Below are 25,999 nucleotides of genomic sequence, written 5' to 3'. Positions count from 1 at the left end.
TCTAGCTTCCAGTTAGCTACAGAATTTTTTTTATCCATCATACCAAAACAGATGTTTTTAAACTGTGAGATGAGCCTCCTGAGGGGGGCGCAGAGGGAGAGATGGGAGGTGAAGATACTGTCTGAAGTGAAAGGGACAGGTGTTCTACAAACGACAGGAAGTTAGTTGTTGTAGTTTAGCTGCTGATTTGGCTGCTTACAACGCTGTCAGCAGTTGGAGATGCAGAAGGGCCTGTGACACACAGCTCATAGAGGAAATTAAAGGGGCTTTGTGTGGTTTCCTGTTATGACTATATACTGTTATGATCTTGGATATCTATGCTAAATATCGTCAAAGTTCCAAAACTTGAGGTGACTGTATAAAGGCTCCTTGGGGGGGAGGCCTTAAAGAGACAGCAGCTAAAACGGCCTGTTTCAGACAGAGGTTGAACTGAGGGGCTGCATAAATGGCCAGTATAAGATAAATAAGGAGTTTTTAATTGTAAATCATGCAAAGATATTCCAGTTGAATCCCAGAATATAAATATAAATCTGGAAATGTGCATAATATCCCCTTTAAGGAATTCCTTTTCCGGTTCATAACTCAGTCAAATCACTCATACATGATAAACATATTTTCAGATCAATTGTGACTCGTGTGGTGTGACATGAGGATAATATTATATTCAATCAGAACAAATGTCCATAAATCCACTTAAAAATCACTGAAAAATGATGCTCCTTATAACTGTAGAACTTGCCTGAGAATCATCACATTTTTAAGTTTTCTTCAGTATCAAAGTAATCCAGTAGTTGTCTGCACGTACATGAGTAAATTGTAAACAGGAATTGCCAGTAGCTAATTCAGCATACATTTTTAATGGCACCACTTTGCCAAAATCTAAACAAATATAAGCTAAAAAAACACAGATTTAAGTGAGACAGAGTGTGTGTCAATGAGTTTAGTATCTTGAAATTTAAAAAAGACAAGCAAAATTATACCTTTGTCTTGATCCATGTATTATGAATGCAGCCCACAGACAGACACTGATCAAGCCCGAAGCCAAGATACATTTCATATATGAAGACAGGGCTGTGAAGATATTAATTGAAATGATAAACCACAGAACAACATGGTATTAAATGTAATCATATGATACATTTATTAATCATTTCTACCTGAAACAATAATGTGTGTCTCTCTGGTCTGGCTGATGTTCTTCTGTTGGACTCTACAGGTGACGTTGTTGTCGTGCCTCTTCTCTACAGTCACTCTGCTGCTGACAGTATAGAGGTCATCAGGACCTCTGACTGTCTTTGTAGGTCCAGCAGAGAGGAGGTTTCCCTTACCGTCCAGCCAAGACACCTCAGGCTCTGGATACCAGCCTTTAGACTCACACTGTAACACCACGTTTGTGCCGTTTCTGTTTATCACCTTTATGAAAGGTGAAGAGACAGCACCTAAAATGAGAGAGAGGAGATATAATTTTCCTGCAGCTGATACAAGTTAATCATTATAACAGTGTGTCTCCTCTGAATTCTCACCCACATCTTAAATTTGTGTCGTGTGTATTTTGTTTGTCGGGTTGGACAGAACAACCAAGCCAATCAGAGTTTTTGCTTGCAGGTGGCACTAAAGTTATTGACATACAAAGCTGTGTTCGAGTCAGACAATGATCCACCACCTCCATGGTTTGGATCTGCTTAAGTTTGGGGAACTAAAAAACTTATTTGCTCAAGGTTAGGTTGCTTTTTCATGGTTGACAAGTCCTAGAGGTGCTCAGAATCATGGAAAGTTTGAATGACAGTGAGTAAGTGGAACTTGAGTTATATGTGCGCAAACGGATTCATTAGGATATATGCAAACACATAATAATGGGCCAAATTAAAATAGATATTAACCATGTACAGATATAGCTAATAAGTATAAATATACTAAAAATCTGTAAAGATAAAATGTGTCTATCTCTTTAATGGAAGGAAAAAAGATGGAACTACTGTCCAAAGAAGACAGAAAGTTTCTCTGTGTTCACTGAAAATCTGAGTTCAAAGCATGTACCTATGATTGTGACATCACAGCTAGTTTGGAGCCAATTGTGGTCCAGTATGCAAATAACACAAGTGTGACATATTCATAGATTCTGAATTTTTATAAGGGAAAAGGAGTAGATGTCATTTTAAGGATTTTAACACGATAATTGAACTTTATTTTAGGGACAAACAACATCAGACACAAATTATTATTCAAAGCAAAGTATTTTGCATGTTATAAGACATGGAGGGGATCTTTAAGCTTCTTTGAGCTCACATATATAATGCAAATCCAGTGTGCCAGGTAAATACTAATCACATCTGTGCAAAAACCAAAGTGTAAAAACAGCATAGCGATGGTTTCACGGGGGTTATATATAGTGTATTTTCATAACAGAAGGTCACAGCTCCCGGCCAAGAAATAGTCTAGTTCATAACCCTCCATAAAACCACAAGTGAGCTTTAGAGGTGCTGGTAGGCAGATTTTTTTACCTTTAGAGAGCGCCAGGCTATGATCTTCTCATCTAACTCTCAGCAATTCCCCAGAATGTTGAACTACTCCTTCAAGTAAAAGATCTGAATATTTCTTCCACCACTGACTATTTCTTCGTGATCAGCAGCTTCCAAACATTTCCAAATATTTTGTCTTTATTTGTCATGCTGCTGTATTTGTAACTCCCAAAAGTGGCCATCCTACAATTCAAAGCACACTATATTTTCAAATGTCATGTAAAAACAAACCTATACATGAATATATATCGTCTTACCAACGATAAGTTCGATGAAAGCAGCTCGACCCAGTGTGGGAGCAAGACATCTGTATGTTCCCTCATCAGAAGGTTTCACCTCAGAGAGTCTCAGTGAAATGTCTCCGTCCTTTAATTTGTCAGTTAGCAGTGATGTTCTTCCCCTGTAGGACAGCTGTTTATCAACCACAGATTCTTGACTGTTCGCCCTCACATGTACAAACCCAGGGCTCAGGTCAGGTCTCGCCCACTCCAGCCTCAAGTCAAAAGCTTTGATCGCAGGTTCCAGGTGACACGGCAAAATGATGTCGTCACCAACTGTCGCCACTATTGGCTGAGGTGGACCAATCACCTGAGTTTGACCTGAGGAAGAAAACAGATTTGTTTTTTAATTCCAGCTGTCTCAACTGCCTTATAACTCTATTGGACTCTTTTAATGCATCATGATCTACTTCTAGTACCAATGATTGGTCAAATACATGTACATTATCCTGCATAAAATTGGAGTGCAGTACAGTAGCAAACATAACAACATAAAAATTAAATGAGCTGCAATCTGGTGGTTATCAATCAATGCAACTGCATTTTTTGAATTTGATGAAGTTGAGTTTGTGTCCATTTACTTCCAACACACATAGCGCTATTGAGAGACTGTATCACCCAAAAAACAACACAATGGGTCATAATGTCAGTCGCCCAATAATGACATATAGCTAGTTACGTTTGAGTGACAGATGCCATCTGGTGGCCGTAGTAATTACAACCCAAAGCATATACACTCACCAGCCACTTCATTAGGAACACCTGAGCAATTTAATGCAATTCAAAACAGCAGCTCTTCCATAAATTCTACTTTTACAAAGCTTATATATTTTCAGTTTTTGTTGACATTGTCAGAAAGGTGATAATTCTAAGCTTTGTAAATGTATAATTTATTACAGAGCTGTTGTATTGGATTGCATTAGATCACACAGGTGTACCTAATAAAGTGGCTGGTGAGTGTATAAGTTAACACATTTCCTCTTGTAGAAGTAGTGGGTTGGGTGGGGTCATTAACACAACAGAAGACTTTGCAACAAGAGACGGTTTTTCATTTCCTGTTTCCAGTCACAAGTCTCAGCAACCATGACAACAAAAGTGGCTTAACTTTAAGGAGGTAGTAACTTTAACCCACACCACATGTTTCTCTGACCTTAACAAAACACAAACCACGTATTTGGTCGTTTGATTTGGAGGACTTGTTGGTTATTGGAGTATTTTGCTTTGAAATCACCTGCACATGACTGTAGGAGAATGAAGACGATCATGTGATGTAAAACCAAAACTGTGAAGTCACTGAAGGTCAATCTATCACTGGGCTGTATACGATGCTGCATCGTCGATTTCTGAAAGCTGGAAAAAAAAAGTTGATGCTTATTCAAATTATATTTATGATATTTACACAAATCAAATATACAGTATATACAGAATCTTAAGACAATATAAACACTTAAGCTAAAGACAGTTATGATGTAGCTACAAGGTAAAGTTGTATGTTGCTTTGTGATCTCTCTTCTTCCGTTCATGCTTTTTTCTTTACCACAGAATGGGGGTGGGGACATACAATGATAAGCTGAACAAAACTCAAAAACTCAAAAAAAAATTGTGTGCAAATGTCAATGCATGTTAAGGAAATGCAAATGCAAAGTCAAAATTGCATGCTTGTAAAGAAACAAATCATGCTTTATTTCTGCTATTTGAGAGACTTTTGCAGAGTCTGCAGTACAGTGTATCTGCACTGATATATTGAAGGAAATCAGTATCAGCTGTAAGCCACAAAAACAGGATGCAACACTCCCTACAACAAAACCGCATGTTTTGTTTTAAATATCATGATTAAATACCCCTTTAAACAGTAAAAAAATACTGTAAGTTAAATTCCATTTGATGATTTCACAACTTTATACTCAGACAGCCAAACCAAGTCAACATTTAACAACCTTTGATGGACAAAATGTCACCGTGTGCTTTACAGACCCACACAGTCATATCGCAAATATAAGAAAATTCCCCAAATTTGCCTTGCAAGATACTGTATATATGCAAAACACAACAACGTGCCGCTTTGTTTTTAAATCCCCAACCGAAGCTCTCAGAACTCTTAACATTTAAATAAACATTTCACTGCTAATTCTTCTTTGATTTCACTTAAAATGAAGGTAGTTAACATTTAAAATGCAGGATTCATATATATTCATATTCATATATATGTTGTACCCTTTTTTGTCAGTGTCACATTTAGTGAGTTTACAGTAAATTAAAAAGTTTAATTCTTACCCAGAAGGCGAACAAGACGTGTAGTCATTTTAACTTCTGACGCAGTTCTGAAATGTTCATTTACTAACACATGAGCATCAAAACACTTCCTTCCTCTTTTCACACGTGACAGGCTGAGTGATCTGTCAGGAAATAATTTGTTCAAGAAATGTAAATGAAGTAAGTAAATGAAGACTTTTCTATTTTTTCTAAACTGTTTTTTTGAACTGAGTTTTTCAGTTTTTCTGAGCATTATATATATCTCAGACCTTGGAAAGTTTAACCATGTCAAACATGATATACTGTACGTCTCCACCTCTGACTAGTCTGTGGTTAATTTTGAGATGCTTAAAGGGGACATATAATGCACATTTCCAAGTTTTCATTTTCATTTTAGGACATCTGCATGCTTTAATGTGCAAAAACAACAACAACAACAACAACAGCAATGTTTCACTTAGCTCAGCAGGGGCAGACTTTACCATTACGTGAGGTTGGCCACTGCCTGCCTCGTGCCTCCAACTGATGGGACCCCAAACTGCTATAGATTCATTATGATGTTTAGATATGAAACATATAAAATTATGTTACTATTCAAACTCATTATACCCTGAAATTCATCACAAAAGGCCTCCAAAAGCACATTTTTAAAAATCGTTGTCAATGTGCAACCCCCGCACTACAAATTAATCATCATCACCTCACGACTCACTTGTTGCTAAGCAGAGTTAACGTGTAATTCAACACAACGTCAAATAGTGAAACTGAGTTTTCACAGTGTGCATAAGAAAAAACAAACAAAGGGAAAGTAAAACAATCATTAAAAACTCCTGAAGATAATCTGCTTTTCAACTTTTTCAATACAAGTGTTTCAATACCAGTGTTTTCTTTTTCAGCTCAGGTTTTGTTTTCAATGACAAAACTTACAGTCACTATTCTGGCTTCATAGTTTCATAGTAATCGGGGAAAAACATTTTTAGAGAAATGAAAACAGCTGATCAGTCTGCAGGTGTTTATAGCGTCTTTTAAAGCCTTGAAGTTAGTATTTGCACAGTTCATCGGTCCGTATAATAATTAGACTGCAGAGCTCACTCGTGTAGAGATGTCCTCCAACATGACAGATGATGTGTGAAATATCTCTGCACGTTATACTGTGAAGACATCAGTTTGTAACGTTACTGCTCAGACACTGAACGCACATGAAACATTTCTACTGGTAGCGGTGTTGTTTTTAATGTATTCGTTATTTGAGCGTACATTTACTGATGATCTATGACGAGAATATCTATGAATTTATAAGGAAACTTTGGCTGTTAACGTGTCAAAATATACTTTCTAGCAGACACACCAGGATCTTTTAGCCTCATAAAGACAGATATTTGATTAAAATGTTTTTACTGCTGAAGCTCCCTGACTGTAATATTATCCATGATGCAAGTTAAAAATGGGAAAAATGAAAAGAAAATCTTTTTGATGAATGATGAAAGTTGTTTTATGCTTCCTTTATCTATCCACACAACATCTTGTGTCAGAAATGGTGACTTTGGTTTTATTCTGTCTTTAAAAGGAATGAGAAAAAGGCAGAGTAGTAATATTTAACTGGTTCTTATAGTCCGATGGAGGCACATCCTCTGCTATTCCAAAGTGCGACACCATCCATGCATGATATCATACCTCATGTACAGTGAGGGTTTCTCTACAGAGAGAAATAGGGGTCGAATGCTTAGTCAATTTAAAAAACAATATTACAACTGGAAAGCAAACTTTTGAAATTGAAAGTTGAAGTATTAGACTTGAAAAACGACAAAATACTGGGACATGATTTTGCCCCCAATCTCTTTTATAACGTCTGGTTACTCAGAGCGCTCACAGGGTTCAGCAAAATCTTTCCCCAGTGTTTGAATAACTTTCATTAGAGATCAAAAAGATGATTATAATGATAAAGGCTGTGTTTCCTTGGACAGTGTTTCCCTGTTGAGCTGTGGTGGAAGTATAGTAACAAAAAGAGGAACTTTGGCACTAAAAATACTTGATTTGACTCATTTGGACGCTGAAGCTTCATATTAGCTTCAGATAAACTTTAAAATACATTTTTGCACAGAAGGAGGACTGTGGATTTTGTCCCCCATCACTTCCATTGTAAGTGCATTATGAAGGGATCTTCTAATGGTCAGTATGAACAGGAGGAATGATTACAGCAAGAAAAACAGGTTTCACTGTTCATTTGGACTCCTGACTGTTTTAAGACATACTTGAACAATTGTGAACCCGTCAGTGGATTATCTGATAAGGAAACCCAAAACACTCCAAGAAGTGTATTTTCTGTTTGTTTGTTTGTTTGAATTACCTTTTCATTTCATTGATTCATTCATTCCTCTCTCCTCTGTGTTTTTAAACATGGAAGATGAAACTCTTGTTTCCCTTGTTTACTATTTGATTTGACAGACTCACACTCTACAGGGACATCTTGTGGCTACAAGTTGACAACACAGTTCCCTTAGTGATTTAATACATGTGAGATCATTATTCCAGGACATACAGTGAGGTGAGAGAGTTGAGTGATAAACCCTGAATGTCTTTTCAAAACATATCCTATGCATAATGCAGGCTTAAGTGACATTTTGAATGCAAGAGTTTAACTTTAATTGAAATACTGTTACTTTTACCTAATTAAAGGATTTGAATTTACTGAGCATTTTCACGTTTAACATTAGAGAATACTGACCAGATTACTTTCTAGGTTTCTTGCAGCAATGATTTGCAGAGAATAAGTAAAAAAGAGCACCTTTACTGTCTGTAGGGTAAAAGTTACACTAACTTTAGGGATACTTGAACCAATCAGAAAGTCAGGGATGGTCGACCCCTCTTGACTGAGAGTCTATAACTCAAAGACTGTCAAACCACAGGAAGAGGAAGTTCTGACCTACATTGTAATTAAGCTGCATTCAGTCTGATGCTCAGACAGTCAGCAGCAAGACAGCATGGAGGTCACAGCTCTCTGCTTCAGACTGTGTGAGTACTCACCTGTCATTGTTTCTTGTCTTTTTATAAGTTTTTCATAGTCCTGTACATCAAAATATCTGATGTCTGATGTACAACTCTGTTCCTTTGTTCATCCAGTGATGCTTGAAATCATTCAGCAAGTTCAGGAAAGTGGTAAGTAACAAACACAAAATCCTAAAGATACTTTTTTTGCATCATTCTTTCATCTAAAGAATCAAGGTAGAAGGTTGACATGAACCTTTTGAATCTATGATGTAATTTAGGTTCCTACAATTTTGTTTAATGTTGTATATTTTGTGAAGGGTTCAATCATTAATTAATTAATGTTCATGTTGCTGGTGAAAACCTGAATGTATCTTGAAAAGAGACACAATTTAAACAGTTTCTGTCACAAGGTGGACGCACCTACAATCATTTGTTTTGATCCAGTTCTGGATGTTTCATTGGATACTTTTTAAAAAATAATTACCTCTCGGTTTCAGATGCAGCTTTTCTTCGTATCACTCCAAACAGACTGCAGCACTTTCAGTATGACTCAGTTTCTCTTGACTGTGTTGGGTTTGATGACTCAACTCAGTTGAGAGGAATCAGGAATAATGAGGAATTTACTCCAGTATGTGATATGAAGAGGACACCAACAGGGTCCTTCTGCACCATTAAGGGAGCCTATCCTGAAGAAAGTGGAGAATACTGGTGTGAGACTGATGGAGGAGAGAGAAGCAACAGTGTCAACATCACTGTCACTGGTACAGTATGTTTACTGTGTTTCTAAAACCACTATATATCCATTTGAACTGGTAATTATCTGTTTCTCACCCAGTATGTCCAGTATGACACTATAATACACTATATGAATTATAAAATCATTTGTTCTCAGATCAACCTGTTCAAGATGATCAGGTTTATTGTAAATTTGGTAGATTTTATTAAATGTATGTTTTTACAGAATCATGGAATCTGTATTAGGGAAGAATAAAACATTTAACAATGAGCCGTCGTCTATGTCCCATGTTGCCTGTACGCTCATTATTAAGAGAGTAGATGGCTAAACTTCATAATTTAACATTTTATGATCATTCATGCAGAGTCAGGGTCAAACCAGAACCTTTCTATGTTTAAAAGTCTGTCTGTGGTGAAATCTAAAATCAGTTCTTCAATTATAATAAAAATTACAAATTAATTATGGTACAGAAATGTGGAAACCTCTGCCTACTGCTATACTTAACTATTTTATTTTATTTTTGGCATTATTTTTTTATTGTGTCTGTCTAAATCTCACACATGGTGCGATATGAATAAAATTATGGATGCCATTTATTCCAATACTGTCTGAATTTTTCCCAATTTTCCACTGTGTTACTGCAAAATTGTACATATAACATATTTCTAGTCTTTTTTCAATATGTTGTTCAGCTGGTTCTGTGATCCTGGAGAGTCCGGTCCTTCCTGTGATGGAGGGAGACGATGTGACTCTGCGCTGCAGAAACAAGACAAACTCCACCAACCTCCGAGCTGATTTCTACAAAGATGGCGTCCTCATGAAGAGCGCTGCAGCAGCAGAGATGATCATTAACAATGTCTCCATGTCTGATGAAGGACTCTACAAGTGCACCTCTGATGTCGGAACATCACCAGAGAGCTGGTTGGCTGTCAGAGGTGAGACACAAGAGTGTATCAAAACTAAAATATGACATTTTTCTGGTTGTATGGCCAGAATTCATGTAGATGATACATGATATGAAAACCCTATGTATGAGAACACTTGATAGAAAGTTTGTATAAAAGTTTGTTTGGAAAAGGGAATGTGTCTACCTGTGTTGTAGAAATTATTACTATTAGCTGGTTAAATAATTTCTAAATATTTTACATCTGTCCTGCCTAAATTATGACCTCATAGGTAAATAAAAGTGACCTTTTAGTGCCACTTTCCTGCTGAATATTTTTCATATTTCCAGCTTGTTTACATACGTAAATATGTTGAATTGTTTAAATAAATGTTTAATGTAATCCATACATACACAGTGTTATGTGTATTACAGCAAAGAGTGTTTCTGTCACCTCTCAAACACCTCATGAAGGGAACCATACTGTCGTCCATCACTCCTCCATCCCCACCCGCCTCCACCTGTGGGTTGCTATTATCATTGTAACGGTGTCCCTGGTGCTGCTGGTGGTGGGATTTCTTTGTATTTGGAGACGCAAAGGTACAGGTAAGTACTCTCCCAAATATATTGTGTGTAAATTACTACCAAAATAAAGGAAAAGCTTGATGAGAAGCACATGGCACTCTGTCAAACTTTGCATTTCACTTTTATCCAATAGTGTACGCACTAATACAAAAGAGCATCAAAGTCCTTCATCAAAACCGTCCTGAAGTAAACCAACTTTTCTTATATTGATGTTCTTTATTTTTGGCAAGTACTTCTCACAGTAATCCATCTGTCCTCTCCATCTCTTAACGTTACGTTGTAATATCTGATCAGTCATGGTGACTAACACTATGATGCTAAAAGTCAGCACTCAGCTTCAATCGATAATGTTAAAAACTACAAACCAAGCCAGAAATTTTGGTGTAGTCATGGACTCAGACCTGAATTTAAACAGCCACATTAAGACAATTACATAGTCAGCCTACTATCACTTAAAGAATATATCAAGAATTAAAGGACTTATGTCTCAGCAGGATTTGGAAAAACTTGTCCATGCATTTATCTTCAGTAGGCTCGACTAACACAGCTGAAGACTTTTCTGTTTTCATTTTATTAAACCAAATTTGAGGGTTAATATCTTACACTGCGCTGTAACTTTTTTCTCCTGTTAATCTGTCTTATTCTATTTGAGCTTCTTTTTTATTTCCAAATTTAACACTTTTAAATTGTATTTAAATGTCTTTTCACATTGCCTTGTGTTGCTTTTATATTGTGTCTCGATGCCTTTAATGCTCTATGTAAAGCACTTTGAACTGAACAATACAAATAAACTTCCTTTACCTTAACGCTGCTATAAAAAGCATAATTGCCTGTATACCAAAGAATTTCCCCCAAAAGAGCCACAAGCCATCAGATTAAAAAAAAAAAAAATACTATGAGGGTTAAACATGTATTTCATATAATAGTGTACAATTCATTAACCTACAAACTTTGAGAATATCATGTTTGTCTTTCTCCATGTAGTACAGTTTTACTATATTTTGGAAAATTCAACAGTATTTAGCCGTACAATAACCTGAGGATGGTAAAATGCATCCACTAATGAAAAATGTACTTTTTTTTGTTTTAATGTATATATGTGTTTATTTATTTATTTATTTATTTATTTATTTATTTATTTTTGTATACAGTTGACACATTTGTACTCATTTGTGCAGCGTGCAGGAAAGACTACACAGAATTGTTTTTATGTTTAAATAACAGACTTTAATTTCCTCTAATCTTTATTTTTCTTTTTCTATCTTCCAGCAGTGTTCTGTTTTTCCTCAAAGACATCATCAGGCTCAAGTGAGCACAATCAAATAGGTGAGGATGGTAATTATTGTCACTGTAGATTCACTCCAGATTGCTCCATTAGTACCAAAACAAAACTATTTTGATTTATAACTTTTTAGACTAAACAGAAATATATACAACTTTTTTAAAGGAATTTTTTTTAAGCTACAGTAAATTAAATGTTATTATTAAACTCGATTTTGAGGAAGTTAATGTTCTATATTTATCTACAGCTGTGTACCTGTCGAACTGCCAAACTTCTGCTTCAGTGTATAATAATTTAAATGAAGTTTACGTTTTTTTTTTACAAACATTTTTTTTTATGTTTCAGTCTTTGGAGACGACACTGCAGATGATCGAAGCTGTGTAATGTATACAGTCATGACCATTAAACAGAGACAAGACAAAGGTTTACTTGACTTTCTATTTAAATTTTACATTAACTTGATGTGCGTTTAAATTCTGGAGGATTCGGAGAATTTTATATGCACATTTATATTCTTCATTTTCAGCATCTTAAATCGAGTAAAACCAGAAAATTAAAATAATGAGAAGAGTTGTTTAGTTTCACTATTCTTCATATTGCAAGTGACAGTTGAGATGTTGCTACCAGTAAAGGTTGAGACGTGCTGATGTGTGAATTATTGTCTTAACACCTCAGTGTCTCATACGTGTTGTTTAGCTTCAGACACTGCAGGTGCTGCTGATAGTCTGAGCCGGGACACAAACCACAGAAGAAAACCACAGACACAAAAAGGTACAGAGGTCCCCTCATCCTGCCAGCAGAAATATTTATAATGTGCTACTTTAAGATGATCTGTGAGTTTGTCTCACTGATGTTTCTCTCCTTTAGATGAAGATGAATCATCACGTCAACCTGTTTACTCTGCCTTGAAGTTAGATAAGACTCCACAAGCTCTCCAAACTGGTCTGTATGTTTGCAAAATCTTTAAAATCCCCAAATTCATTTATTTTAGCACAACTACAGACATTTCAACATTATGTCTTCATTTGATACGTCCCATATGTGACTACAAAGGTCCACATATACACTTCCATTGTGGGTTATTTGACCCTAAAGTGACTCTAACTGTCAGTTATGACAGTAATGATCATTTACAGTTAATCCAAAATATTTTCAGTATTGTAAAAGACATTTTAAAACCAAGGACATATTGTACTAAATAAGGACTTTGAGAGCATTAACTCTGTCAGGGCAACTTTTCAAGAATTTGTTTTGCCTTGTTTTGCCATATTGATTTGCAACATACATTCATATTTCATATTTCCATATTAACAGTTTAGTTTCACACTGTTGTGTGACAGCACAAGACAAGTCACACTTAACTAACTGTGCACAGCGTTTCTACCTGTATTTTGGTCAATGTGATAATGACATGATGCTGTTCAAGGCCCGTCTCACAAAAGTGTTTTGCGAGCTCTGCTTACACGTAGATCACACATTTGTATTTAATGTTCGCACCTTGCAAATAGCAGAGAAATGTAAGAGTCCTGTGTTCTTCTCACATGCACATGGTTGTAAGTTTGGTGCTTCTTTTGATAAGTTAAGAGATGAAATTATCTCAGCTTGCATGTGTTAAATCTCTAGAGTGAAACCAGCCCAAGATTGTCAAGAGAAAAACACAAATTATACCTTGATAAAAGCCAAAACAAGATTGTATGAGTACAATGAAACAGATGCTGACATGATATTTGCTTAGAAAAGGTTAGAAAAACAAATGTTACTGCCTCTGCCAGAATTCCCAAGAGGCTTCAAAGTTTTAGTGCATCTAATAACATGAAAGTGCTGGATAGAACAAATAAATAGAGAAAAAAAGATTTTAACATGAAGATATTTGTCTAGAGGAAAGGTCAAGATGGTTGAATCACAAGGATCACACTTGCAATAATGAACGTCAGATAATTTCATTGCAATTTGCCTTTTGGATTGTGTATTAAAATGTTGTTTTCCAACACAAATGAAACACAAATTCCATTTGTTTCCAAAGCAGAATCAGGATTATCCAGCTCCACAGTGACCCAGAACCCTAAAGATCCACGTTTCACAGAGCGGAAGATTCTTTATTCACCCATCCAGGTAAGACTGAAGGTATTTCTGGCCTCCAGCAGCAAACTTCCCATGTTACACCTTCATATGCTCCTTTAACTGTGAATATGTGAAAAAGGGAATTTTTCAGTCTTTATCTAAAAAAACAGTCAGTGCAAAGCTCCAGGCTCAACCTTATCTTTAGAAAAGTATTAATGCCCACTTGGTTGTGACTAAGGGTGGAGCCGAATCCAAATACAGTATTTGGAAAAGCACAGATAGTAGGATTTTACAAATATTTTTTCTGGGGGAAAAAAACAGAAACATGTCAAATAACAGCACGCAGATCAGGACTCGTAGCGTAGCGACCAGGTTACATCACAGTCTCCGTCTCTCTCCTCTGCTCCACTCTGGATGTATAAATAGCTGCAGATCTGAGTGTCTGGTGGAGCTGAGCCCTTCTGACTGAGTGGTCAGCGCAGTTGTCCTTGGTCTGGGTGACTCAGGTAAAATAGTTTATTGAAGAACATATATTTTAACACTTTAATATCCTAAAATTACGAGTGTAATAAAAGCAAAACCAGGATTTTTTCATCTATTTACACTTTTATTCAAATACAAATAAAAAATACAATTAATCTTGCTGCCACAACAAATACACAGACAAATACAAATATTGGCCTCTCTGCACATCCCTAGTACAGTATTTAATGGAGTTTTAGTGTTTGTGAATGTGCTGCACAGCTTTGGCCACTAGGTGGAACTTTTGAGTAAGTCGACTGAATTTTAAAGCACAAGTAGTAGAAAGTCATGCTGGTCTTCCACCTGCTTACCTCCCTGTATGACCTGATAGTCAGTGGTGGAAAGTAACCAAGTACATTTATTCAAGTATTGTACATAAGGACAATTTTGAGGTACTTGTACTTTACTTGAGTGTTTCCATGTGATGCTACTTTCTACATTTCAGAGGGAATTATTGTACTTTCTACTCCACTACATTTATTTGACAGCTTTAGTTACTTTTCAGATGAAGATTTGACACAATGGATAATATAACAAGCTTTTAAAATACAACACATTGTTAAAGATGAAACCAGTGGTTTCCAACCTTTTTGGCTTTTGACGTCTTACAAAAAGCAGTGTGTAGTCGGGGTCACATTTCACATGTCTATGAGTTGTTAACAGCTCCACCAAATAGTGATTTTTCCCTCTAAACTTCTCACATGCTTTCATTTCAATAAATGTTCAAATGATCCAATATTTCAGCAAAAATCAAAGATTAGAGAAAAAGTCCAAAAACTGAAAACAGGTTTGTGTATCAGAACTTTGTTTTTTCTTCTTTCCTCTCCCATTAATCATCTCACCACCCCTCAGATTTATCTGCTGACCCTTTGGAGGGGCCCGACCCCTAGGTTGGGAACCACTGGACTAAACTAGCTAACTGTATATAAAGTAGTGTAAACTAGCTCCACCTCCAGCAGCTACAACAGTAACATGCTGCTCTAACACTGATGCTTCACTATTAATAATCTAATGATGTCATATATAATAATATATCAGTCAGAGGGACCAAACCACTACTTTTACTGCAATACTTTAACTACATCAAGCTCATAATACTTATGTACTTTTACTGCAATACTTTAACTACATCAAGCTCATAATACTTATGTACTTTTACTGTAGTAGGATTTTTCCTGCAGGACTTTTACTTGTTATGGAGTATTTTTAAATTCCTTTAATGGTACTTTTACTGAAGTAAAGGATCTGAATACTTTTTCTACCACTGCACATATCCAACTCTCACAAAAACTACATAAAATAAAATGTCTTAAGTCTTAACGTCTTAATGAAGCGACTAGAATAATCTATAATAATCTAATAATTACCTCAAATATTAATAATTAATATAAAAAAACAAAAAATTAATGAATAGCTATGATGACAGTATGTTTTTTTGATGACTTGATAGAGATTATTGCCTCAACTGGATCAACTGGTTATGATTGTTGCTGCATTGACTACTGTATGAAGGTATCAAACAACCAATTCTGATTAAAACAATAATAATAATAGTAAATTTTAAAAAAGGTAATAATTCAGATTTCAGAAGTTGCAATAAACGTGGTCATGGAGGCATATTTATTGTAATAAATGCGACTGGAGTCATAAATGGCTTAAGAAAGTGCTGGGAATGTATTTCTCAGCTGGTCATCAACAGTTGCGTGATGCAGGCGATGTTCACAGTTGATGGAGCAGATTTTATCACTCACAGGAAATCAGCCCTTGTGTCGCAGACTGATTCTCTGCTCTGCATAACAACATTGCTCTTTTTTTCTATTGCAAAACTCGTCACGTTTTGTCTGCTTTATGTTATGTCTGCAACAGCTGCCTGAGACTTCTGCTCTGCGCACCTCCGACACTACCATATTTGTCTAAGACTTCTTGTTATGTTAAAGTCAGTTGCAGAAAGTGGGAAACTGCACACTTCAAAAGAAAACACACACACACACACACACACACACACACACACACACACACACACACACACACACACACACAATAAAAACATAACATTTTCCAGTCCCAGACTTTGGTTCCTGACATTTAGTTTACAACATCACAAATAAACATGTGAATGTTTATTGTGGTTATAATCATCTTATTTGTGGTATGCTTAATTTACGTTTATTTAATATATCAGGATACATTACTGAGGAGTTAATTTGTCCAAAATCTTTGTTTCTGTTGATTAAGAACGACACAGTCAACTCTTACTGAGTATATTTTTGCCTCATTATGCTGTTTTATAAAATGTAAAGGCAACTGAGTTAAAGATTTTGCTCCAATAAAAGCTGCAAAACCTTCAACTGCATTCAGGGTGATAGTGGCACTGTTCAATTTTATAATATTACACTGTATATATACATACATACATACATATAGATTGTTCTATATGTGTTCAGCTACAGCGTTTGTCATTAGGAATGAAGATACGTCAGCGCGCTGAGGTAGGAAGAAGAAAAATATGAGTTTTTACAGCTGTTCCTGAACGCAGCACCATGTTGTCAAATCGAAAGTTGAGAAATGAATGAAGTTCAGTCTGAGTGAGACTCTGCTGAGCGAGTTTTAACAGCCGCGTGAGTCTACAGAGACGTGCTGGGGTTTATCTGAAAACTTTTTTTCTTTGTTTGTTTGTTTTATTTTTGTTTGTTTTTCAGCAGGAAAAATCCTAAACTTACATTTTCAAGTGATGTTCCATCATCGTCTTGTCTTCGGTGCCGCCTTGCTGTCTTGCTGTACAGGTATGTGAAGTTTGTAAGACAGTTGCAGGAAACCTTTTTTTTAAAAAACAGATTTAAAACATTTTAAATTTCTGTCTCTCTTTCTGCGGGTTTATTTAAAGTTACTCGGTGTTTGTTTTGCCTCGATTTTAGAGCAAATTTCTGCGTATTTTACCCAGCCTGTTATTGCAAAATACAGTAAGTTATAAATACCATAAGTAGGACAAGACATCATTTCCTGCACTCGAGCACACGGTCACAAAGTCAGACAATAAAACACTGCGTCACACTTTGATAAATGATGATAAATTATCAGAGTAATTCAAATATTATGAAGCTGATAAAGAAGCCGCACGTGTTTTCAGAAACAAACGAGTATTTATTTTGGTTTTGAAAAGTGTTTTGGGTTTTTTTTTCTTGAATACCAAAGATGTTTTAATCTCTGCTGATGTGGAGTTCACAAAAAGAAAACTGTGACAGAGTATAACGTACTAACAATATATCACAATCCCTACGATCTCTTTATTGGTACTATTACTAATACCCTGCTAATACTATAGTAGTACTGCTACTATTCTGCTGCTGTGAATATTGTCAACTTAATGAGGTGGAAAACAAAAATCTATAGTACTTTGTTTTCCTTTATCTTGATTTTTGACCCAAAAAAAGTTCCAAAAAAGTCCCAGATTCATATTTGATAAGAATTGAGGACGGGGCTTTAATTTAATACCATGTTGTCAATGTTTTTGTGTTTTTCTGAAGGTTGTAACAGGAAGAGAAAAATAACTGTTGATAGATAAAAGCCACAAACATTATATGCATCTTAGACTATTCATGACCTGAATGAGACATACTGACATGCATTGATGCATATATAGATTTAGTTTTTAGTATATTTATACTTGTATATTATGATTATACTTGACACATATCTCCTGAGATCTTATAGTATTTTTCAGTTTTGTATTGAGGTCCATATACAGTATGGTGCTGTTAGGTGTTGATGGTTAAAGGCCACATATACATTTTACATCAAACATTTACAAAGTGTGGCCTCGTTTACCTCATTATCTGATATGTTATCCATTGACAGTGACTTTAAGTGCCACTAGTAAAGTAGTTTGAGATGGAAACGTGACTGATGTTATGCCATTTATGTTCTCTCGTCTAGTGTATGTTACTGTTGATTATACTGGCTTGTGCCACTTATCAGAGGAATATTGATTTTTATTGACACATGATGCTGCTTATCAGCTCTGCAGATGCTGTGTGTGACTTATGAACAGTTTATCACTCCTATTTCACCAGCAGATACCAGCATTGTTTTAGCGCCATATGTAGGGCTGTAACTAACAATTATTTTCTTTATCGATTAATCTGCAGATTATTTTCTCAATTAACTGCTTTGTCTATAAAAAGCCAGAAAATAGAGAAAGAAAAATGTCTGCTATAATTTCTTGGACCTAAATGTCACAAATGTCGAAAATCTAAAGATTTCAGGTCTCCCTTGAAAAAGAGATTCTTAATCCCAATGAGACTCTCCTGGTTAAATAAAGGTTCAATAAATAAAAAGTAAAATTAGTGTAACAGCTGAACTGTGAGTATTGGAGGAAGGTGGTGGAAGAGGAGTTACCACTAGTTAACAATCCAGTAGTTCTCCATTAAAACACTGAAAAGCAGCTATAACACTGGCGAAGTGGAAATTTTTTGACATGCTTGACTTGTAAAATATGAGAAACTGCTGACTCTCAGCCTACTGTTGCACAGGCTGATGAAATTCCTTTTTCCTTCCTGACGAACCTGTTTTCTTGAAAAAGTGTTTGGTTGTATTTACATGAGTATCGACACCGTTACGGGGAGTCTCACACTTATGAATGGTGGTGTTTTAACTGAAGAAAAGCTTGAGTCACAAACAGCACTTCCAATTTTTCACAGTTGAAAGTTTCAGACTCGCCCACACATTCGTGCAATATAATACAAACAATTAATTATGCTGCAGGCTCCTGTCAGTCCAGTTAAGAGTTGAGAAAGAACAAAGGAAGTGAATTGTGTAATTCGCCCCCAGGAGGAGTTTAATAAGGAGATGTGTCTTCCTGTGTGGGTTTGTGTATATCACTTATAATTCACAGCACTAATTCATAACTATTAATGATGTGTAACATGAAAAATAACAGTTATAGTATGATGCAAGATTTCTTTCCTGTGCACAGTTTCAGAGCATATTTGGCCACTACACATTTTGCATAATCTTTGAGTTGTGACCAGTTCAACCAAAAATGGTTTCATTTAAATAATTTTAAAATGCTTAAGGAGCTGAAAATACACTCAGCATTGTGCTATTTCAACAGCCAGATTAAAATGAGCTGCAGTACAATCTTTGGTCACAACATAGGAGGCACTGGGATTGTGGCGCCATTTCAATATTTACAGACAGGAGAAATTTGAGTCTTGAGATCTTTCCTGTGCAGTGGGGGTATATAATGGTATTTTTATGTATAGTACATCTTTGCCTCATTATTCCTAAGATTTACACCCAGTTTATTAGCTACAGCTAGCTAAAACGAATGCAGCCCTGCAGCAATCCTACCTTAATGTTCAATTTTTGCTGAATCAGCTGTTCCTGTCATAATAGTCATGGTGACTGGTCAGAATGTGTTGGTATTTGTGTTTTATTAACAATATCATATCAGAACAGATGTCTACGCCTGTTACCACCACTATAACAGGGCCCTAAGTCACTAGTTAGACTCTTCTCCTCTGCAGTTCCCCGGTGGTGGAACGAGTTACCAAACTCTGTTCGATCTGCAGAGTCCCTCTCAATCTTTAAGAAAAGACTAAAGACCAATCTCTTTTGTGAACAACTCTGCACTTGATGAACTGTAGGGAGAGAAAAAACAAAAAACGAGCAAAAAAAAAAAAACCTGCTTCTATGCACTCTAATCATTGCCTTGTTGTGCTGCCTGTTGGCATCTACGTCCTATCGGGCCCAAACTTAAGCTTTATGGCACTTACTGGTGTTGTTGTCTCCTGACTAGATCCCTGCTTGTGTTGTATCAGTCTCATATGTACGTCACTTTGGATAAAAGCGTCTGCTAAATGAAAAATGTAAATGTGTAGCCATTCAAAATGTGCTGCAAAACCGAGTGCAAAGTGGAAATTCATTAGGTTAGTTACACTATTACACCCAGTCCAGTTTTTTGCGACTTGGGCTTTTTTTACTGTGTAACTGATTATTCCAACTTATATTATCAATAAAATATACATTATGTTACATAGTTAGGTTAAAAGATGTTTGAATATAACATTATATGATATAAAGTAACCTCCATCATCGTATTGACACATTAGCATCAGATCTCTTGAAGTTTTTCACAGCTATAGCAACTTAAAGTAAGCAAGTTGTGAGCTAGTTAATGCTGTATGTAACTTTGAGGCCAAAAGCCCCTTTTAAACAGCCTGTTCAAGGTGGGAATGTTGCACCGTCATTCTGCCTCACCTTTCTGTATAAAACGTACGAACACGGAAGAGGGGGCATTGTTGTTCCACCATTAAGCCGATAGCGGAGGTAATCACATTGCCAATCAGCGTTTGTGTAAAAGGGTGAGCCAGCATGGTGGGACAACACACTCTAAACGCCAACGCTGTTGTGTTACACATCATGCCTCTGATTCCAGATCACCGGCATGTTATCTAAAATCACACACATGGGTGGCATTATGCCGGCTTTGTTTGGTTCAGTGTAACAAAGTAAAAGCCAGCATAACAAGGGGTCTTCTTTACAGCAATATTGAGGGATCTCTGTTTAAAAGGGGCTAAAGGTCATCTCTTTAATCCGATATCTGAGGTGGTTGAGATCATTTCACTTTATATGACCTAAAATATATGGACATGTGTTCCTAACTTTGAGAAATGTATAGTAGGCTGTGTGAACTGATCAGGACCCAGACTTTTTACTATAGCAAGCAATATCAACCAGAAGTTGAGACACAAAAATTGGAAATGGAACAAGAGAAAACGGGGGTGGTTGTATAACGTCAACACTGAAAGGTGTATCCAATATTTTGTCCACCTTGTCTCACTTTGTGTTAGAAACAACACAGAGTATAACACAATACCTAATGTTTAATGTCTGTCTCCAGGTGAATCCTTGGTTAATGGTCCAACAGAGACGGTCCTGGCCTTTGCTGGAGGAGATGTCATCTTGCCCTGCGGCTTCGACATCAATGCCAATGATGACTTTCCAACAGTCGAGTGGTCCAAGGAGGGCCTGGAGTCAAACGTCATCTTCCTGTACCGAGACGGCTGCGAAACGTACGAGATGAAGAATCCTGCCTTCGAGTACAGGACGAGCCTCATCACCAAAGAACTGAAAAATGGAAACATTTCATTAAGGATCTCCAATGTGCAGTTGTCCGACACAGGAAAATACCAATGCATGAGGCTGTGGAATAACCCTAACACCCGGGACATTACAACGCTGGAGCTTGTTGTGGGTACGTCCTAAGTTAATTTAAATACAGTAAAGGTTTCGTTGTTGCGTCATAGTTAAACCACCTTAAACCTGCCTGTCTTATACATGGAGTAGTGTCCATTTACGAGTGCTGCACAGGCCTGAACGATTACTCCAATTCAGCTCAATTCCTTAATTAAATGTTTGTTTGTATAGGTAAATGAAAGTATATAGCATGAACCAGTAGCACATACCACAGCATTTATAGCCTAAGCTAGTTTGTAATACCCGTCCAAAACCAAGTATTGTGTGTGTATCCAAAGCCTGACACATCGTATTTCTCTGTGCTGTAGACCTCCATTGTTTTCCAAAAGCTCTTAAAAATGAGCCACAGCACTGGGTGACATGTTGCTTCATCATGACGAGTTTGGTCACATTAGTTTGTTTAGAAACGGCTCCAAAGACTAATAACAGTGATCATGTTTTCAGTCTGAAAAGTCACAGTTCTGTGTAAAGCATAGTTTTTTTGGACAACAACGTAGTTTTACAGCACAGAGGAAACAATATATCGGCCTTTGGATACACACACAATAGTCAGATTTATTTTTGATTTGGCTCTGCATATGAGATTTGTTGACAGTAACAAAAATATGGAAAACCGTAGCTCTGTCGAATTCGTCCCAGAGTTTTGATTGGAACAGATTAACATGACCAGATGGAGGTGTTAGGAGAAGAATTTGTTGTTGTTTAGGTAAGAAACATGTGATCATCAAGCTTACAATTCTGTTGCGTGCACCAGTAACAACAAGCAAAGACAAAATATTACACTGTGTAGAAGCCTGATAAAAGACTCAACACTGGGTTCTTCTCTGGTTCCATCTTCTCAATTGTGAGAATTTGCTGATTTTCTCAGTCTTATATTGTTTTTAATTGAATATCATTGGGCTTTGGACTGTTAATTGGACAAAAAATACAATCAAAGATGCATTTTATACTGTTTATACATTGAAGAACCTCCATCAAAACACTGGCTATGATTATCGAATTACAAGATATGGGTTGGGGATCACAGTCATGACCTACATGGAGCATCAAAGATTTGATCAGCGAGTAAACTTTCATATTGTGTTTTTAACCCCAATTGGCTCTTTAGTTAAGCAACTCTCTGTAACCTCACCCAGAGGAATGTGTCACTTTGCCAACATAGTAGGTGTGGTTTCCTTGAAGCCTGTTTCATGTTATTAATGGAAAATTCTTTGAAGTTTTGTGATTTCACCGTATGTTGAACTCTGATGATTTTACATCTCACAGCACACAGATAGTACGACCCGTTTAATGGAACAGTCATTAAGACTGACACGAATGTTGGATGGAATTCAAAGATCACACCTTGTGTAATTATTGATTTTAAAGGTGCTGCTTCCGAGCCGAAACTCTCAATTGTTTCAGCTGAGAGCGGAGAAGTGACTCTGCAGTGTGAGGCGAACTGCTGGCAGCCGGAGCCAGAGATAACGTTTCTGGACGATCAGGGAAACAACATCAGCGCTGAAGACCCCAAAAGAGATCAAAACACCAGTGGATGTTACACTGTGAGAAGGAGGGTGACGCTGCAGACTGCTACCAACAGGTTCAAACTCAGTTCACTCAAAACTTTGATCTCCTGATTTTTTTATCTAGAGCTGTCATCAAGCAGCTGTCATTTGGTCAAAACAAAAGCCCAACACATTCGCTCAATCCACTGCAATCTACTACCAATGGCTGTAGACTCGTAGTCTTGTTTGGATTCATTTTGAAAGTTAAGTAGTCATTTATTTGACTCACAATTTTAAAACACATATTTAAGTGTCCAAAAAAGGATCAAAAAAGAATCATTTTCAACCATAAGGGACATTCAAAGATGGAAAAGTGCAGGTCAAAAAACAGACCTTACATCATCAGTGTGATGAAGCATCACTGACTATGTTTACATGCACACTTATATTCCACTGTTATTCCAAATATGAAACAAATCCAAATTTGGTACGGGTCATGTAAACAGTGCGTTCCCTTTGGATATTCCAAATGAAGCATTTTCTGATTAAGACGTGGGATATGCTGATATTATTCGGGTTGTAGGAGCATTCTTTGGACATGTATACAGCACGTTCAGAATACGTGTCTCAGTTGGGGTTTTTACCGCAGTTTGAGACACACAGCCTGTTTACAGTCAGCTCTGTGAGTTGTAAACAAACCAACTAGCCAACAGTTTGCAAGGCTGGGGTTGAGATGCATGCCTGAAAGAAAAGCCCACATTTCTGGTCAGAAGGAGAAACACACCTATTTTTAAACATATTGAAAGACTTGGATATCAACAGGTTCTGCAATTATCACAACGTCAACCTTTTTCAAGAAGGTGGTTGAGTGGGAGGAAAGAGGGAGGCTGTGTTCACACAGTAGAACAAGTATGCCACTGGTGGAAAACTTTGAAAAAATCCTATTTTGATCAGAGTAAGCACAGCTGCATGTAAAGAGGAATATTAATGGAATATTTGTTTTCATAAGCAATGTAAACAGCTTAGTAGGAATACTCTCCTATTTGGAAAAAGGGCAAAAAACGGAATATTTTGTGCATGTAAACGTAGTCAGTGATGATGTAGGTTCTCTTGTGCTTATATCAAATATACTGGAATATTAAACACATTAGACCATGTGTGCAGATCATTTTTTCCAAAGGAAGGACTGCAGTTTAATATGTGGATTGAATCATGTGTGCGGTCAGAGTGACTTTTTTTTTTTTCCATAATAAATCGCTGCATGTATGATTTATAAACTAAACTTAAAACTCTAATCTCTTGTCTTTTGATCACAGGGTCACCTGCAGAGTTCACCAGCCAAATATCAGCCAGACCAGGGACACAGTGATTTCCATACCAGGTATACTGAAGCTTTAACAACACACCTGTAACAGCTGGATAACCAAAACCCTACATTCACATTTACACTTTGAACATGCAGCTGCCATTGCTTTTTTGTTGTTTCACTGTAGGGTTCGGGCAATATTTACTATAACTACTGTATGTAAGTGGATTTAAAAAATATAATTTGTTGTAGCACCATTTTATTTTTTATTTCTTTAATTATGGGACAGTTGCTGGCAGCTGTCTTTACAGAGATCATCGTATTTGTCCTATAAGTAATATTTCTTGATAGCTGTGTTGTGGCTGGCGAGATAAAAAGCTGATAATAGAGAAGAAGCCTATTTTATACTAAACCTAATTTTGACATGTCATCATTTATTACCATTAAGACATTATTTAGGCAAAACATATTGGTTATTAGTGCACTTTTTAATACTTTTGGAGTATTTTCATCTTATTTCAGTAACTTTAACATACTGAGATTTTTTTTGCTAAGATATCATTTTCATATTTGACTGTCACACATTTTGACTCATTGCCCTGTATTACTGTATGAAGCCATCTCTTTGAAATTCATCAAATTTCACTTACAGCATTTGACCAACTCTCTTAGATTTAGGGAGCAATGATTTATATATGTGTGATAGATAAATACATGCTCTCACCCAATAACATATTAGTCATGTCATCTCTTTATGGTGAACATAGTATTTATAAAATGTCAGATTATTTACTTACATCAGCATCGTGTTAATTGTCCTTCAGCTGGCTGCCTGAGGTCCTTCACTCTGATCACTGTCGTCGCTGTCGGAGCATCCGTTTTACCTCTATTAGGTTGTGGATTAGCTGTTTTTATATGGAGGAGATGTCGCAAATCTGGTAAGTCACCAACACTAAAGACAATACAGTATTTGTCAAAGAAACTCATTTGTCAATTACATAAGTGGTAAAACTGCAAATCTAGTGCATGTCTGGTTATACATTGACTTGTGGAGTGATCTTTCTCTTGTAGAAGTTTATGAGCCACTAAACGCCAGATCAGCTCCTCTCAAGGAAACATCAGTCACTGAAAGACATAAATAAAGTACGAAGCACAGCTGTTGGGTTTCTAAACATAATATAATTAATAACTAATCTCCTCTTACCAGCAGGCTTTAACCAAACTTTAGATGCTGTGTGCAAATATTAGCAGAAATACTGAATGACTGAATACACATGACTTCAACCTCTGTGTTCAGTGACGCAAATTTCAGATAAGTATTACAAAGAAGCCTCCTCAATCACGTGCTTCACGTAGGTCATGTTTGTAAATCTAATGATTCATTCTCCTCCCTACTCTATTCTGTTAAGCTGCTGGTGTTTTGTACTCAAACTCAAAAAAGAAACGCAGGAAGTGTTTAGTTTGACATCAGCAGTAAATTAACACGGCTAAGAGGAACTGATCTGCAAACTGTTCTCCAATCATTCCATTTCTATTTTATTTGAGAATTCATGGTGACAAAAATAAAGGATAATTCCTTATTATTATTATTATTATTATTATTATTATTATTATTATTATTATTATTATTATTATTATTATTATCATCATTATTATTACAATTTACAATTTTGGTCTTATTGTCTTTGTTTTGGCCATGATTTTTATTAGTCATGATCAAATTGTTCTCATCAGTGTGATTGCTGAGATTTGGGAGCACAGCGGTGTCGCTACAACAAAGTCAGATGGAGAAAAAACACAAGCAGACAGATGGTAACCAGACCAGTTGGTAACAAGTCGCTG

General features: G+C 36.4%; 3 protein-coding genes across 11 annotated transcripts in view; 1 reads left to right on the top strand and 2 right to left on the bottom strand.

The window, feature by feature from the left end:
• LOC137174205 (butyrophilin subfamily 1 member A1-like) overlaps positions 1 to 5,186 on the bottom strand; it is a 38,105-nt gene extending 32,919 nt beyond the window's left edge. For all 3 annotated transcript variants that reach the window (XR_010925303.1, XR_010925304.1, XM_067579378.1), the window contains exons 1-5: positions 5,072 to 5,186; positions 4,029 to 4,147; positions 2,777 to 3,118; positions 1,158 to 1,439; positions 981 to 1,071 (exon numbers count right to left, since the gene is read on the bottom strand). Coding sequence is in view for 1 of the 3 variants with exons in the window: in XM_067579378.1 (XP_067435479.1) it covers positions 981 to 1,071; positions 1,158 to 1,439; positions 2,777 to 3,118; positions 4,029 to 4,131 (818 nt within the window). In the remaining 2 variants the exon portion in view is untranslated. The remainder of the gene's footprint in view (positions 1 to 980; positions 1,072 to 1,157; positions 1,440 to 2,776; positions 3,119 to 4,028; positions 4,148 to 5,071) is intronic.
• Positions 1 to 25,999, bottom strand: part of LOC137174193 (zinc finger protein 850-like) — a 343,824-nt gene that overhangs the window by 185,811 nt on the left and 132,014 nt on the right. The window lies entirely within an intron of this gene.
• LOC137174196 (butyrophilin subfamily 3 member A2-like) overlaps positions 1 to 25,999 on the top strand; it is a 69,074-nt gene that overhangs the window by 41,030 nt on the left and 2,045 nt on the right. The window contains exons 7-14 of one of the 7 annotated variants that reach the window (XM_067579363.1): positions 10,093 to 10,263; positions 11,512 to 11,568; positions 11,870 to 11,947; positions 12,221 to 12,295; positions 12,392 to 12,466; positions 13,548 to 13,636; positions 16,807 to 16,890; positions 21,009 to 21,143. In XM_067579363.1, coding sequence (XP_067435464.1) covers positions 10,093 to 10,263; positions 11,512 to 11,568; positions 11,870 to 11,947; positions 12,221 to 12,295; positions 12,392 to 12,466; positions 13,548 to 13,636; positions 16,807 to 16,821 — 560 coding nt within the window. In that variant the 3' untranslated portion in view covers positions 16,822 to 16,890; positions 21,009 to 21,143. The other 6 variants (XM_067579365.1, XM_067579367.1, XM_067579366.1 and 3 more) reach the window with 6 other exon arrangements.

This window comes from Thunnus thynnus, chromosome 22 (genome assembly GCF_963924715.1).
Source record: "Thunnus thynnus chromosome 22, fThuThy2.1, whole genome shotgun sequence".
NCBI lineage: Eukaryota > Metazoa > Chordata > Actinopteri > Scombriformes > Scombridae > Thunnus > Thunnus thynnus.
This window is presented reverse-complemented; position numbering and strand designations above follow the sequence as displayed.